Genomic DNA, 18,104 nt, shown 5'->3' on the forward strand with positions numbered 1-18,104 from the left:
ACTAGTAGAATGTTATCAGTTGCTATAAATATTATATCATGAAACTTGCAGGCAAATGGATGTAACTAGAAAAAAATCATCCCAAGTAAGGTAACCCACGCTCAGAAAAAACTAACACGGTATTTGCTCACTTATAAATTGATAGTAGCTATTAGTAAATGGATAACTGTTAATCCACAGACACAGAGAGGCAAAATAACAAGGAGGGCTCAAGGCGAATTACATGGATGAACCTAGGAAGAAAAGTAGAATAAACTTGGTGGGTTCTGAAGGCTATTGGGAATGGGAAAGGGAGGGATCATGTTTGTTGGGTGATGGAAGAAGAGTTCATGGGACAAAATGACTAAAATTTGGTGGCATTTGGGGATCATGGTGGAAACCTTGCTCAGGGGAAAATCCCTGAAATCTGTAAGTGTGTTTTTAGGACTCCTAGTAATAGGGGCTAAGGAGCCTAAACCATCCATCTTCTGATATCAGGAAAAGCATCCAGTGAGGGACTGGAATATTAACTCAGCCACAAAACATTTAACCAACAATTTGTCCTATCTACAAGATGTTATAGGGTAGTGATAACTCTGAACTTGTGGGAGTGGCCAACCAGTGACTTGTCTAATTGAGGCCCATACCAGGATAGGAGACCCAAGTCAAATGCTGCCTGGATGGGTGCACAGTAAACAATTAAATGACCCAGAGACCCAGGGTAGAATAAAAAAGCTGGCAAAAAAAATAAAAAATGGTAGATGCTCTTTAAAGGTAATCTGCTCTATAGATCAGTGGTTGTCAGAGAGACTTCCACTGGCAGTTGATGTGAACAGACTCAGACTAATAGTGAAACCTTAGGAAAAGTTTTGGAATTCTTGTGGAAGAGGAAGAAGGAGGATGGTAAGAATTAGAGGAGTCACGGGTACCAGGAGAACACAGCGGATGTCTGACAGGTGCTCACAGAGACCAAAGCAGCCATCATGGAGCCTGTATGGATCTGCACTATGTCCTCTGAAAGTAGCTTCGGTTGTTTATCTTGGGTTTCTAGTGAAACTCCAAACGCTGGCAGTGCAGGTATCTTTGGCACTTTTTCTTGCTCTTGGTACACTTTTCCTCCTATTATGTTTTATCTTCCTGCCTTGACATGGATATTTTGCATAGCTGTATTGCATCTTGTTATCCCTTGCTCAGGTGATATCTCTGGGAGGCCTGCATTTTCTGAAGGGAAACAGAGTGGCAGTGTTTCTGAAAGACAGGGTTGATTATGGGAATAGGGGGATTGGAAGGAGATGATGATGCAGAATATGAAAGAAGAATGAATAAAAAAATTACATTGCTTCCTTTCATGTTCGATTAATTCTGGTTCCTCATAAACAGCATCACTCCTGCTTGTATATGTGTGTTTATATACATAGGCAATACATTTGAGAAGAGACCCTTCCATCGTTGACCTGTAGGAATGCATCAATATCTGAATTCTGTCCATGAGAGAAACCAATTGATGTTTGTGTGTCTAGACTTTGTTTGTGTTCCATCATGAAGGAGTTCCTATACTATTTACATACTGTCCAGCTCTCCACATGATATCATGACCCATGTGATTTATATAAAGCAACTGATAAACTAGAGCAGCAGGTGTTGAAACACCCATGTCCAAGTGTGCAGGGATAAGGAACAGACTCAGAAGGATTAGTACCAAAACCTAAGTGCTGATTTCAAATTCAGTAGAGGCACATTAGCCACATCCCCGTGACTGGTCTCAGACTCCTCCCTGTTCTCTGCATGTTCTGTCTTTTGTACCTACTTTATGGAGCCATGATATCTTTGTAACTTGGTGTCATTGTGTGAGTTGTTTGCAGGGAACAGCCATAGTAACATCACTATCATCAGTGTTGTATGACAGCAACGAATTCCCCAATCCAGAGACGTTTGATCCTGGTCATTTTCTGGATGCAAAAGGAAACTTTAAGAAAAGTGACTACTTTATGCCTTTCTCAGCAGGTAATATAACCTCATTTTCACGACTTTGGTGAAAAGAGGAACTGTGGGAAATTTTACAGTGACACCTAAGGGACTCATAGAATTGTATTTTGTGCATGATTAGAACCTATGCACTATCGTTGATACCTCTTCCCTGCTAGGATCAAATTTGGAGGTTACACTTACACACTTCAATAAAGTAAAGAATGCTAGTAGTTATACAATTTGCAGTCTTCCTTTATGTGTACATGTCATTTATACAAAAGACATCATCATAGAGAATAAATGTAACCTAGCCTTTGAGCAATCACCATTAAATAAAGACTGCCATAATGTTACTTTTTTTTGTTGTTTCACACTTCTCCAGGCTCAGCTATGTAGAAACACAATTTTAAAAAAAATACAGAAAAGCTCCGATGGTATGAAGGATACTCAGGGAAGCAGATAAAAAAGAGGTTGATATGCTTGGACTTGTGTTTAGAGAGAATCACCCATCCCTGACCAAGACAGTTGGTAGGGAGATATATGCACAAATTTGTTCTCTAATACTTCAAATATAAAACACAAATATGAATCAACATTGTAATTTATGACTTTTCATCTGGCACAAAGGACATAAATGAAAGATAAAGCCAAAAATTAAAATCATTTTACATTCTAATTCTTATTGTTTGAGTTTTATATACGTATACAATGACTTCTCATCAAAACCATACCTATATTTCAACTCAATCGTCAAATGCCTTTAATTCTCACCCTGCACTATTCTCTCTTACTACAACTTCGTACACGTTCTTCCTTTAGTATACAACTAGTATACAGCACTTTTATTCCTCTTCCAGTTTCCACCCCTTTTCTTTATCTTTATTTTAATTTACTAGATTTTTAAAATATAAAAAAATACCAATCCAAGTTTCCACTCTCTCCCCTCTGCTCATTCCCCCCACAAACCCTCTCACCCCACTCACAACCAATCCTCAGAGAGGGCAAGGCACATTGCCTTGTGGAAGGTCCAAGGCCCTCCCTACTATATTTAGCCTGAGCAAGGTATACATCCAAATAGAATAGGATCCCAAAAGCCAGTACATGCAGTAGGGATAAATCCTGGTGCCGCTGCTAGTGGCTTCTCAGTCTGCCCCAGCCATTTAACACATTCTTAAAGCACCGAGTGTACTATGTCCTTCTAGTGTGCTTAAGTTTAGCGACATACTCTAAAGCAGCAATAACCTAAAGGTAGCCAAATTCATGATTGAAAACTGGATCTACTCTTGAGTAGCCTCTATCTGTCCGTATCTCTTCATTAGAGTGGAGACTTTTTGAGCATATTCCCAGTCCTGGCTGGAATTTTGGATAATGTTATCCATTTTTGCAAAGGTGATAAAGGGCTGGGTAAATGAATCAGCAATTAAGAGAATTTGCTTCCTTTGCCATAAACCTGAGCCAAATGCCCAGCACTAATCCTGGGAAACTCACAACCACCTGGCTTCCCTGCTCCAGGGGACCAGGAGCCATCCTCTGAACTTCCTAAACAAGTAACTTTGACATATTCATTCACCCACACACTCAAACATGTTTAATTGTTTAAAAGAAAATAGAGTTTTATGTACACACACACACACACACATATTATTTTATATATATATATATATATATATATATAATCCTAGGTCTAGGTGTAAGAAACTTCGAGGTCATGGAATCCTTGTAGTTGTGGCAGGAGACTCTATTGGAATCTTTGGGGCCCCACTACTCCACCAAGCAGGGTGCTTGTCACAAATATTGCATCTTCACACCTACTAGTATGTTCTGATATATAGCTTGACATGGATGTTCCTTCATGGATCAAGTATTTTTGACAATAAACTCATAACATGATTCCTTCAACCTCTTTCTTTTTGTGCCAATATCATACTGATTGTTATTGCTATAGCTTCGTAGAATAATTTGAAATCAGTGATACCTGTAGTCATTCTTTTATCATTCAAGAGACTTAGTTATCCTGGCTCTTTTGTGTTTCTATATAAAGCTGAAAATTCTCCTCTCAGTTTTCATAAACACTTGTGTTGGAATTTTTATGGAAATGGGATTGAATCTGTAGATTGATTTGATATGGTGCTCAATTTCACTATATTAATCCTGCTGATCCATGAGTACCGCTTACCGCGCCCCCGTGTCTGCACTCTGTGCGCTATTATTCTGTTTGCGAGCTTCGGGCAAGGGAGCTGGAGGTTAAAATACACAGACACACACAGACAGAGAGACAGAGACACGGGTCATCCTTGAATTCCCCAAGAATGCCCCCTTTAATGTGTTCAGGGGCAGATTATATAGAGATAGCCACGCCCCAGACAAACCTACCAGAAAACACTCTCCTGCCATCAGGAACTCCTGAAGGTCTCGTGCTCGAACAGCTGTAGGCATTCAGATCAGGGGATTACAAAAAATTCGGGATCTGGGGTCTCATTGCTCCCAACACATGAGCACAGGAGAACTTTCCATCATCTGATATCTTTGTCTGTTTCTTCAATGTCTTGAAGTTTTTATCTTAAATATTTCACTTATTTTGTTAGAAATACTCTAAAATGTGTTTGTTTGCTTGCTTGCTTGCTTGCTTGCTTGCTTGCTTGCTTGCTTGCTTGTATATTTTTTAGTTTGGTTAGTTTTTTTTTTATTTTTGTTGCTCTTGTTCTCATTGTTTAAGAATATTGTGAAAGGATTTTTTCTTTAGTTTCCTTCTAAGAACAATTCTCAATTGAACATAGAAAACCTGCTAATTTTTCTGTGTTAATTTTATAATCTGTCACTTTGCTGAAAGAGCGTTTCAGCTGTTGATGGTCCTGTGTAGATTTTAGGGTTTAAATAATCATATCATCAACAAGTAAGGACTATTTTTAATTCTTCCCTTCCTATTTACCTTCCCTTTATTTCTTTTAGTTGCCTTATAACTTTAACTGATACTTCAAATATTATTTTTAAAAAACATGGAGAAAGTGGACATTCCTATCGTGTTCCTGATTTTAGTAGAAATACTTTAAGATTTTTTGTTTAGGTTGACTTTGTCTATGGGTTAATGCTAAGTCACTCCTATTATGTTGACCTCAGTTCCTAATATCCCTAGTCTATTTCAGGACCTTTCAGAGGAAGGAATGTGCTGTTTGGGAAAAAGCCTTTACTAATGATAAGATAATTGTGTCACTATCTTTTACTTTCTTTATATGGTGAATCAAAATTTTTATATATGTATATTCAACCATTCCTTCATCTCTGAAATGAAGCCTACTTTAACATTGTACATAATCTTTTGAAAGTGGTCCTGTATTTGGTTTGCAAGTATTTTATTGAGAATTTTAACTATATGGTCATGAGGCAAATTGAAAAATAATTCTGTAATACTTTCTCTCTGTCACCCTCTCTCCTTGTTTTGTTTTGTTTGTTTTTGTGACAGGGTTTCTCTTTGTAAAGGCACTGGTTGTCCTGGAACTTGCTCTCAAGACCAGGTTGGTCTTGAATGTATAGAAATACTGCTGCCTTTGCCTACCGAGTGCTGAGTAAAAGGCCTCACCGCACCTATCAGCCTGGAATTCCCTTTTTCAGCTAGGTCTTCATGTGGTTTCCATATCAGAGTAATTGTGACCTCATAAAAATAAATAGACAATGTTCCTTTTGTTTCTATTTTGCAGAATAATTTGGAGAAAATTTTATTTACTGTTCTTTGAAACTGATAAATTGCTTCACAGAGTCTATCTGACCCTGGGCTTGTTTGGATTGAAAACTTTAATTACTACTTCTTTTCCACTATGATTCATAAGTTTATTTAAATCTCTTACCTTACAGCAGATTAAACTCTTGTAATCTGTATATATCAAAAGTTTATATCTGTCTATTAGGTTTTCCAGTTTAGTTGGATACATACTTTTGCACTGTGCCCTTATTGTCATCAGATTTTCCTCAGTGATTTTTGCTTATGCCATTTTCAAATCTACTTTTATTAAATTAGATTGTTTCTCTTCACCTTTTAGTATATTTAATATATTTGTTAAAAGTTTATCAAGTGTATTGTTCTTACCAAGAGGTCAACTCTAACATTCATTTGATTCTTTGCATTGTCTTGTTGTTTTGTTTATATTTACTCATTTCAGCCTTCGTTTGATTATTTCTTTCCAGCTTTACCTCCTGGATATTATTTTTTCCTTTTCTTCTAGAGCTTTTAGGTGTGCCATTTAGTTAATGTGTGTTCTCGCTGTATCTCTTTCTCTTTACCACCCTTTCTTTTTCTCCCTTCCTTTTGTTTTGTTGGACAATGAGGGCTATGACCTAACTTCTTAGGAGGGACTTCATCGTAGGTCTTAGTTTTCATTCAGTAGAGATTTATTCAGTTTCCATGAGTTTTTAAACTTTCAAGAGTTTCTTTAGGTAGTGGTATTTATCTTTAGGGCATGGCAATCAGATAGCTTGCAAGGTCTTCTTTAAAATTTCTTGCATCTGTTGAGAAATGCTTTGTGTCCATGTATGTATTCAGTTTTAGAGAAAGGTTCATGAACTGCTCAGAATAAGGTAAATAATCAATGATTATGTGAAATGATCAGAAAATATCTGCTACGCTAATTTGATTTATGTTGCTATATAATTACATAGCTCATTCATTCCTCTGGTTTGTTTTTCTTTCTGGATAACCTGTCTTCAACAATATACTTCTTAAGATCGTATGTTATTTGGGAAAAACATGTACTCAGTGCCAGCATCCTGCCTCAAGTTCAGAGCCACTTAATGACTAGATAATGATTACACACAATTAGCACTAAATAACATGAGCCATCTTTATTTATACATTATCAGAGCTTGTTCAACCAGGATTCCATGAATACTTTTATTATTGGTTTCTATTACTGAATTCTAAGAAGTACATCATAGTCATCATAAAAACCACTTTTAGCCCCTACACACACAAACACATTTTCTCATCCCTTATATAACCTCAGTGTAGGCATAGAGTCTTGCACTTTTGCGAGTTTAATTAACTATCTAGCCAAGCACATACTGTTCTTGCAGCACATATGTAAGCTGGCAGCTACACACAGTTTAAAAGTTAAAGGTTTAGACATGGGTACATTGCTCTAAGGACAAAAATATTTAAACTTCAGGAGTTCTTTTGGGTCTGTAGGAAAGGCTTTTATATATTTTCCTGGACTTCAAGATGGTGCTATTCCTCTCATTCTTTCTATAAAAGACAAACTTTGTCAACACTCTTGTCCCATTCCACTGTATCTTTCTTCTTCCACCAACAAATTGATCCTGTGTGTGGTAAAAATTGAATTATCCATTAAAGACTTTGCATTAGATTTTGTCCTCTTGTAGTATAACTTATCTTACCATTAATGCTTGGTATCTAGGGAACTTATTCTCATCAGTTGGTACTGTGTAATTCCCCTTTTATGTATTGATTACCTCAATCTCCTTAGCAGTACTGTAAGGTATGATTAATGTTCCAGGTGTTATTTCCTCACGTGAACCCATTATTTCCTGCAACTACCATTCTGAGTTCCTTTCTTCGCGGTGTATTGCTATCTACCTTTCCTTGAAAACAATGAAGAAAGCCTATCTAGTTCATTTTTACTCCCTCTACTGTATCAGGAAAGTTTCCACAATAAGGCATTGCAGTTAATATTTCCAAATAAGAAAATTGAGAAGGATTAACCCCCTGATGATTCTTAGGCGAAACCATTTGAGAAAGAATGGAGTTTGCAAGAAAAATTAGAGCTGTTGCATGTGTGACTGCCAAAGAGAAACTAAAAATCACCAAAAGATTCACCAATATAATGAAAGAGAAAAGTGCACACAAGCCTAGCAAATATGTCACTATCCTTCTATGTGCCCCGATCCACTGTTTCCTGACAAGTTATATACTATCTCCACTTGACTTCCTTTGCAGAGACCCATAGGACTTGCTTATATATGCTGATCTGAGATTGGATTACACAGCTCCTGACACGCCATCTTTATTTATTTGCTTAAACAATTGTCCTCTAACACACCCCTACAGCTAACCAACCGTCCAATAACTCAGCACTTACATTAGTCTCTTATGCTAGTTCCTAACATACTGCATCCCACACTCACTCACATACAAGGCATAGTTACCTTTTTTGACTTTTTTCCCTACAGGAAAACGAGTGTGTTTAGGAGAAGGTCTGGCCCGCATGGAGCTGTTTCTGTTCCTGACCACCATTTTACAGAACTTCAAGCTGAAATCTCTGGTTCCCCCGAAAGATATCAATGATACCCCACAAGCCAATGTAATTTCTGTATCACCTCCCCCTTTCCAGCTCTGCTTCATTCCTCTCTAATGAAGATCAGATGCCTGGTTCCTGCTGTGTTCTTCTCTGAAATCACCCCCAAAGCTTGTATTTAACACTTTCCCAGAAGGCATACAGCGTCCTTCCACATTCTCACAGCTTCTGTTCTCTAATTTCCCACGGTCATAGTCTGGTCTCCATTTTACAGTCTCTGAAGTCATCGTCAAAGATATTTACCATTTCGTATTCTCCGTAGCACTGTGACTATCCCTTGTACTCACATTTAGCTAAACCTGTAATTAACATGGCTTCCACATAAAGTGTATAGGGTCCAACTATATAATGTTTGTATTTCCTGTATGTCATTGACAACAACATATTAAATTTGTATTTCTGATTTCAACAGACTTTCCATCAGTTTTAATAAGAGATGAAAGGAAAAGGAGTTCCCAAAGTTCCTGCTGGACTATATAACAAGAAATTTTCAGAATTTAAAGTGGGAATACTGTTGAGATGGCTCAGACAGCAATATTCTTGTCATACAGGGCTCAAGTACATATGTTTATATTCAAAACAAAACCTAAAGGTCAGACCTGGTGGTGATTACTATTTATACCACAGTGGGAGACTGAGTCAAAAGCATCCCTGGATAGAAACAACTCATCCTGTATAATTGCCAAGCCCTGAGTCTCACAGGGATACCCTGTAACAACACCAAAGACTGAACACATACCTCCACATATCATGCAGGTGCACACACACACACACACACACAACACACAAAGAGGCAAATACTCACTATTGTACAAGCAGTCTGTTATCATGTACACACAGGCCTATACTCTTCCCTGGAACTCACATATGCAAAAGAAATTATTGAAAAAGATGCGGCAAGAAAGCTCTTTAGCTGGGAATCCCCTTGCATTTTCAATGGAAGCACTTGCATTTTAAAGAGATAAATAGTGAATAGGAGCGGCAGCAAGCTGTAGAAAAAGAGGTAGAATATACAGGGAGAATACAGTCATTTCATGCTTTGCTCGTAAACAAAATGCAAACATTTTAAATATGCTTTTGATTTGTTTCTTCGTGTTTAATCCTGGGCATGTATTTCAAATCCATATTGCTTTTCATCTTCTCTTCAGCAAGAATAACAGTCAGAGGAAGCATCATTTTATTATGTTAGTGGCTATATTCTCTCCCCGCAGCACTGGAGGTTATTAAATGAGATATAACAATCACACCCTAGAGAGAGCAAACTCCTAAACTGCCCAGTGTATGAAAGAAATCAACTAAGACTTTCTACCTGAGTGTTTGAGGAGAAAAGACCCTTATACATTCTCTTGATGGATACTTTTTTATTTTCTTATGTTGAATTTTTCAATTCTTTTGTGTTCTTCACAGATATATTTACCCAACAGAATCTATCAAGTAATCCAGGAGCAACATTTGAATGTCACATTTCAATTCTCAAGTAAATGATAAAAACAGAGTTATTCCAATAACTCACATGAAATAAATATAAATAACTCATCACATAGCAAGGATGGAACATTTTTCTAAGTCAGCTCCCTAATTTGTGAGCTGTACCTTACAGATGCCAAGAAAGGAGCAGTCATTTTGTTATCTATCTAGAGAAGTCGTCTTATAAAGCACAAGGCTATAAACTCTTTAAAATCATTTGTTTCTGTCTGTCACTTCACAGGATGTTTTCCCCCCATAGTGATCCTCCTGGAGGGCTGACAACTTAAATATCAATTTCTATCTGCTGTTATTTTGTTATGTTTCATGGCAAATGACATCACTCATAAACTTTCCCATAAATTCCAAGAAAGCTACTTTGTCGGTTCCTCTTAGCCACTATAGCAGTGGTGAATGCAGACATACGTCTACATACACATAAGTGTCAGTGCAGAAGCAAACGTTCGTGCACCCTATGCAATCTCTACACAGATAAAAATGTTTTAAAATAAGGGTTTCTGTAAAACTGGATCAAGATTCTTACACTTTGTTCAATTGGGTTTTTCTATTAAAAGATACAACACTAAATATTTCCAGATACTTAAAACAACAATCTTTTATGTAGTTTAATTTTAAGAAAATGTATAATAAATTGGACAAGAGAGACAAATAAGGAGATAAAGGGGTTACTGCTTTGAAAGGGGCTGCAACATGGTTTTCAGTACTCACATATGGAGGCTCACAATTGCCTACAACAACATTGACACACCTCTAACACTATTCTAGGGCTTATTCAGATGCCTGCTCAAAACTATATACAAACACAGACACAAAACGTTTTAATTACATCTACAAAAACATATAAAGTTACCTGTAAATATACATGCATGTACCAGTATAAAGACTGTGGCAAGTGTATTTATTATTAGGAATATGTAATGAAGGTGTAAATCACAAACAATCCCACACCAGTTTGGAATTATGATTAATAGGATGGTATTTATCTAAAGGGGAAAAAAACTTACAGATCACCGTCCCAGACAACAGCCCTCTGCCCAATCAGGAAAGAGTCTAGTCGCCTGAAACAGAGCAGGAAGCAAAGAGAGAGTGAGGAGGGAAGTGACCCCTTTTTTAAAGAGACAGACCACTCCCCAATGGGCTGGTATCTCAGCGGCTATTGGCTGGAGGAGCAAAGGACCTCCCGCAACAAATATGTATATAAATATATTACAATATGCATAAGGAATTTTTATCTAAAGGTTACCCTATCAATTATAGAGTCAATGAATGCCACAGAATCACACCGTGCAATAGACATAAGCAAGATATTTATTGGGAAAATGGTATGAAAATGACTGCCTCAGAACAGGTAAGGAAATCTAGGATAGAAAGAGGGAGAGACATAGACAGAGAAAAAGCGAGATGGAGAGAGAGCAGGCTGTGATGGCACATGCTTTAGAGGGTGATATGGAGCACACAAAAGAAAACACACAAAACTGGTGATAGTAGAATCTTGTAAATTTGGCCTATATTTATTTTGGGTCCCATTGGCCTTTAGTTATTTTGTGTACCATTGGACTTTGGTAATGACATGTCATATTGGTCTTTGGTACTGACAATGGTTGTAGTTCTTGTGAGTGATGAGGGAGCACATGATTCTGGATTATGGGTTGAAAAACATCCATTCCTTTTTTATTATAAAAGGCAAGTAAATTGGAAGAAGTGATTGGTCAGGTAGGAGTGGGGACACCTTACTCTTTAGATTGTTTCCTAGTATCTTGGGGCATCAATATCTTTGGGAATCCAAGAAAGCTGGAATGCTCAGCAAGGTCAGAAACAACAAGTTGTTTCACTCACTGCCCAGGTTCTGTGCGACCATCTGTGCCTGGGAAAGAGCAGGCAGCATTTGAGATGTTTGTAGCCTTTAATTAATTTAAAATCTGCTGAAACAGATACATAGGAGTGATGGAATGTGAAGTTAAGGATTTTAGGGGAATGTTTTTATCTTAGATGTGCATTTGAAACTTCTAGGCTCAGGGTTTTGTTACTTGGGGAAGGGTAATTCCATAACCAGAGGAAGGAGGAAGAGATCCCATCAACAAGCATAGACAATAGGTGTGAAAAGATAGACTATTGGTTGACAGGATAACTTATCTGGAGTCCATTTGACCTGTGAGAGGTGGATTAAGGTTGATTTCCTGAAGGATGCAAGATTTTTTTCTCTTCTTTAAGATTTATTTTTTACTTTATAAATAATAACAATCAAAATTCCCACTTCCTCTCCTCTTCCCACATCCCTCCTAATCTCCCCAACACCTTCTCCTCCACCACCCTCCAATCCTAAAAGAGGGCAAGGCACCCAGCCCTGTGGGTGGAGACAAAGACAGAGACCCACATCAGAGCACTGAACTGAGATCCCAAGGTCCAGTTGAAGAACACAAGGAGGGAGAATATGAGCAAGGAAGTCAAGACCATGATGGATTGGTTCACCCACTGAGACAGTGACCGGAGTTAACAACCACTGGTCATTAATATCACTTAATGTCAATGGACTCAACTCACCTATAAAAAGGCACAGGCAGAGCTCCTTTGTCTCCATAGCCTGCCTGCAGCAAGCAGGGTGGGCCCTTTGTTTGCGAGCTACACAAGCAGCACGGAGTTTGAGTTTCGATCTGGGCACCAGGTGAAACATCATTGTGGTGAGTGAGTGCTGCGGGTGTAAACAATTGAAGGAAATTTAAAATCTTGAGATTGAGACTATTATAATAGTAGTACTCAACAGAACGAGATTAATATCTTACTGAAATTGCATTGGTAAGGTTAAAACTCAGAAATTTTGAATTTACCCCTCCAGAGAAACCAAATGGTAGAGAAACCACAATGGTAGAGGCTAACCCTGACCCAGCACTCTAAGACAAAGAATAATAAAATGTGAGTACATCCAGCAACCTGAAGAAAACAGCCTCCAAAAAATCATTGTAGATTCTCCTGCTTTAGGAGCTGTGAGTCACAGATTACATATCTGTCCCTCTACTCCTAATTGTCCTTCCCTCCTAATCTCCCCAACACCTTCTCCTCCACCACCCCCCATATAAGTATGAAGATGCAACCATTGTGAACTCATTGCAAACACATATATGCATCAGAGAATGGGAAATAAATACAATCAAAAATTAAAAACCCTCTACCTTAGTGAAATTCTTAAGAATCCTGTGGTGTGGATCATGTAGAGATATTTCTTCCAAAGTGAAGGACAATATATTGCACCTGCCTAGCCCTTCCCACAAACAAGAAAGTAATACAGTATTTATTTAGTTTTCTGGATTCTGGAGAGAGCACATTCTTTATTTCGGTATGTGACTCTGACTCCTATACCGGGTGTCTTCAAAAGCTACTATCTTCATATGTGGTCTGCTACAAGAGAATGCTCTTCAACAGGTAAAAGTTCCTATACAGGCAACTCCACCACTTGGACCATATGATCTAGAAGAATAGATGGTATTAGAGGTCTCAGTAGGAGGTAGGAATACTCTTTGGAGTCTATAAGAGAATCACAGAAGAAGACTTTGGGGTTTGGGAACAAGTGTCTACACTTGTGTGCAGATGACTATCCTTTCTTTGAAAGGCAGCTCTTGGTCGCTATTGGGCTTTTTTTAAGCTGAACTTTTGACAAGGGGATACCATGTTACTCTGCAACCTGAGCTGCCCAACATGTGCTAGGTATTATTTGAATCACCATGTCAAAAAGTAGGATATTCACAGCAACCATATGTATCAAAAGGAAGTTGTATATGTATGATGCAGTCATACAACAAGCAAGTTACATGAAGTTGTCCAAATGCCTATTGTCTCTACTCCAATTGCAATGACATCTGCTGCAGGCTTTGAACACATAGGCTCATGGGGGATTTCCAATTTTAGGTGACTGAGGAAGAGAAGACTATGGCTAGATTAACTACACGTCCTGCACGTTATGCAGTTACAACCCAGATGTGGGCAGGTGCTGTATTCCAACCCCTTTCTGGTACAACCATGAAAGATATTAGCAAGGAAAATTCTTCTCAATTTCAAGAATATTGGACTCTACACATGCTTATACATTCTTTTTGAAAAAGAATTGGCAAGATGTGGGATGGTTCATTGATTTGATTTGTTGGATGGTCAGGGTCTTGAGCAGAGGACGATTATAAAATTGTTGAGAGAGATTTTTGTGGATAGTTATCCTCAAATTGGTGAGGTATATGAAAATAATTGTTCCTCATGTAAATGCTCATCAGCTTGGGACGTTGACTGAGGAAGCACTTAATAATACAGTAGATAAAAGGACACACTCTGTGGGTTGTCAGCCTTTTCCCTTAACATTTCCTTACCCTGACAAATGGGCCCATAAAAAAGTAACCATGGCTGTTGAGATGGGATTTGTGAATGGCTTACAAAACATCAACATCCCGTACCAAGGCTGACCAGTCAACACCTATTGCTGAGTGCCAGATAATTCACACAGCAGACAAATACCAGAGTCCCAGATATGGCCCCCATACCTGGGCTGACCAGCCAGTGACTTTGTAGCAGATTTATAATGTTTGACCTCTTCCTTCGTGTAAAACACAATGTGTTAACTATATACAAGTGGATACATATTCTGGTTATGTTATGGAGGTTCCTCTCCTGCACATACCTCCACTAAAACCACCATCTTTGGACTTAGAGAATAGCTTATCCACTTCCATATTATTCTGTATAGTATTGCTTCTCACTAGTGAACCCATGTGGCAGCTAGAGAAGAGTGATTGCAAGCCCCATATCATGGTGTGTGCTTTCTAATCGTTTTCTTACATCCTGGAGCATCTGGCCTAATAAAAAAATGGAAAAAAATATAAATAAAAAGTGGGATAACCCTAAGAAAACAGTTACAATGTCAATTACGTGTCATCAGGCTGGATGACTTGGATAGGGTTCTCAGAGGGCAGTATGTATTTTGAATAAGCATCTAATACCTGGTATAGTTTATCACATAGCCAAGATCCATTCGTTCATGAAGCAAAGTCTGAAAAAAAATTATACACATTACAACCACTATTCACACACTAGAAACACTTTTGTTTCCTTTCCATTCACATTAACTTCTTCTGGACTAGAACATTTACATATAGTTGTGAGAGCAATACTGTCAGAAGCCAAATAAACATTTCATTGAACTGTTTGCCCTGGCCACTTTTAAGTTTTCGGTGCCCTTTAATTAAGACTAAGAAATAAATAACAGTGTTAGGAGGGGTGATTGATATAGATTACAATGGGGAAATTGAATTGCTGCACCACAATGGAGATAGGAAAATATGTGTGGAATGAGGAAATCACTTCAAGCATCCTTTGCTTATAAAGTCCTGTGATTAAGATTAATGGAAAACTACAACAGCCTAAACCTGGTAGGATGATGTAGATCAGTGAGGAGTGAAGGTGTGGGTCTCTAAGCCAGGCAAAGAACCAAGGCTACCTATGGTGCTTTTTGAGTTTGGAGCAAAACCAAAATGTGTCGGAGAGGAATCTAGTTATAAATATCAGATACGGCCACATGAACAGTTACAGAAGTGAGGATTATAGTTGGCATGAGTGTTTTTCTAAGAATATGATGATTCAGATATTTGTGTTTTCTTTCAATTTATTCATTATATTATATAATAATAGATAACTAAAGAATATCCTGATGGGGGAGCATTTTGGGGTTAGGGAGAAACTGGTACCGGATAAACCTCCAGAAATACACAAGGATAACCCAAACTAACACTCCTGGGAATAATGGAGAGTGTACCTGAACTCACGATCAACTGTTATCAGATTAGTGACTACAATAATTGTCACCAGAGACACTCTATCCAAAGACTGTGAAAACAGATGCAAGATCCACACCTAAGCACTGAGTTAAGCTCTGGGGATCTTCCTGAAGAAAGAGAGGATGGATTGTAAGAGTCCAGGAGTGTCATGGTGGGAGAACTCACAGAGAGATCGGAGCTAGTGGGAGCTAGTGGACTCTGGATCAATTGTTAGTGAGCCTCCATGGCATGGACCTAGGCACTTTGCATCTGAGTAACAATTGTGTAGATTGGTCTCTATGTAAGGCTCCTTGCAGTGAGATCAAGTCCTGTCACTGACTCTTAGCTGACTTTTGGAAGCATGGTCCCCATGGAGGATTACCCAGCCCAACCAAGGTGCAAGTGCAGGAGCTAGGTCCTGCCTCATCCTGATGGGCCATGTTTTATTCCAGCCTGTGGGTTCTGCCCTTTTCTAAAGGGAGAAAGGGGAGGAGTGGAAGGGAATCAAGTTATGGAAAGCAGGGGGGAACTGGGAGAAGAGAAGGGAAGGGAAAACTGTGTTTGGTATGTAAAATAAGTGAAAAAAATGTTATTTGAATAAAATAAGAGAATATCCACGGTTGTCAAATTTCAGTTTGAGATATTACATAAATGTCTGTCAAGGGGCATTGCTACCTTTTCTAAATTTATATTTTCAGTTGTACATGGAACAGTTATATTATGTTATGTATAATTATGACCCACTTCAAGATAATGCATATGTGATATTATGTGGTGTCATATTATATTTAGGCACTATTATGACTTGGATATTGTTTTAATTTGTAAATTATTCATGATATAAAGAGTTGTAATTGTGTTTAAATTTGATAGGAGGTGGATTTGTGGTGGCTAATCTTGTTCGTCAATTTGACTAAATATAGAATTTACTTAAATTCAAAAGTGGAGGTCCCACAAAGTGAAAATTTTATTTAATTTGAAAAAGGAAGATCTATTTCTGATCCATATCATGAAGTAAGAAGTAACACACTTTTATCTGAGCCACAAATTCTTCTGCTAGACTCTATTCTGACATGAAAGACGAAAACTTATGCTCTGTGCCTAACATTGACAGAGAGTCAATTCCTTTAATGTCATTAGGACCTACTTCTTCATGATTCAGCATTTTTGAAGACAGGGGATTCAAATAGCCTTCTGATATAGTAAGCACTGCATTCTTGGACTATCCTTCCACAAGCAGCCTCTGTTGGATGACATGGACTGAGACTCATCTATCTTTCTTATAAATCTCCTTTTTCTCTATTTAAATTTTATTCATTTTTATTGAGCTCTACACTTTTCTCTACTCCCTCCCTGCCTCTCCCCTCCCATTCAATCCTCACCCATTTCCCCATCTCCCAATTTACTCAGGAGATCTTGTCCTTTTTCTACTTCCCATGAATATTAGATATATATGTCTCTCTTAGTGTCCTGATTGTTGTCTAGGTTATCTGGGATTGTGATTTGTTGGCTGGTTTTCTTTGCTTTATGTTTAGAAACTACTTATGAGTAAGTACATGTGATAATTGTCTTTCTTGGTCTGGATTACCTAACTCAAAATAATGTTTACTAGCTCCATTCATTTGCCCGCAAAATTACAAGATGACATTATTTTTTTCTGCTGTGTAGTACAACATTGTGTAAATGTACAACATTTTCCTTATCCATTCTTCAGTCGAAGGGTGTTTAGGTTGTTTTCAAATTCTGGCTGTGACAAACAAGGCTGCTATTAACATAGTTTAACATATATCCTTGTGGCATGATTGAACATCTTTTGGATATATACCCAAAAGTGGTATTACTGGGTTTTGAGGAAGGTTGTTTCCTAATTTTCTGAGAAATTGCAACACTGACACCGAAAGGGGTTGTACCAGCTTGTGCTCACACCAGCAATGCAGGAGTGTTCCCTTTACCCCACAACCTCTCCAGCATAAATTATCATTAAGTCTACATTTTATGTTATTCTAGAGTAGCTTTGCTAATAATATAGGGGAATATTTGGAAGCAGAAACTGACTACAGAAAGAGTGATGAACTAGACAATGTAGAGAAAGAAACTGTCTGTCAAAGAAAATGATACACTTGAATGAAAATATCATTTTGAATCCTTTTACTTTGTGAAATGAACATATGCTAATTACATATCCATTAACTATTTTAAATAATCATAAAAACAAGCATACAGTAGAAACTGTAAATGGCAAAATTATACTATAATTTCAGAATAAAATACTTTCTAAAATTAACTATTTTCAAATAAAAACTAATTTTCAAAATATAAAATTCATTGTTCATATTTATCACCAATATTTGGTCATAACTATATAAAATTAGATCAAAATCACTAAGAGGCACCCTATAAAGGACAAGGTTAAATAACTGTTTATTTTTATTTTTTGTTTTCACGGGGACAAAGTCTAGTTGGAAGAGAGCTTAAACAGTGCCTAGTTGGTTACTCAATGATGCTCCAAAGTACAAGGGGTCAATTCTATGGCCACATTATAAAACCTCTGTACTACCTGATCACACTTGTGCCAGTGGGA

General features: G+C 37.8%; 1 protein-coding gene across 4 annotated transcripts in view; it reads left to right on the forward strand.

Annotated features, from left to right (window-relative positions):
• LOC142850441 (cytochrome P450 2C26-like) overlaps nucleotides 1-8,418 on the forward strand; it is a 32,587-nt gene extending 24,169 nt beyond the window's left edge. For all 4 annotated transcript variants that reach the window (XM_075973996.1, XM_075973995.1, XM_075973998.1 and 1 more), the window contains 2 exons: nucleotides 1,842-1,983; nucleotides 8,125-8,418. In XM_075973996.1, the coding sequence (XP_075830111.1) occupies nucleotides 1,842-1,983; nucleotides 8,125-8,306 (324 nt within the window). In that variant the 3' untranslated portion in view covers nucleotides 8,307-8,418. The remainder of the gene's footprint in view (nucleotides 1-1,841; nucleotides 1,984-8,124) is intronic.
• The last annotated feature ends 9,686 nt before the right edge of the window (nucleotides 8,419-18,104 follow it).

Source organism: Microtus pennsylvanicus, chromosome 5, assembly GCF_037038515.1.
Source record: "Microtus pennsylvanicus isolate mMicPen1 chromosome 5, mMicPen1.hap1, whole genome shotgun sequence".
NCBI classification, from domain to species: Eukaryota; Metazoa; Chordata; class Mammalia; order Rodentia; family Cricetidae; genus Microtus; species Microtus pennsylvanicus.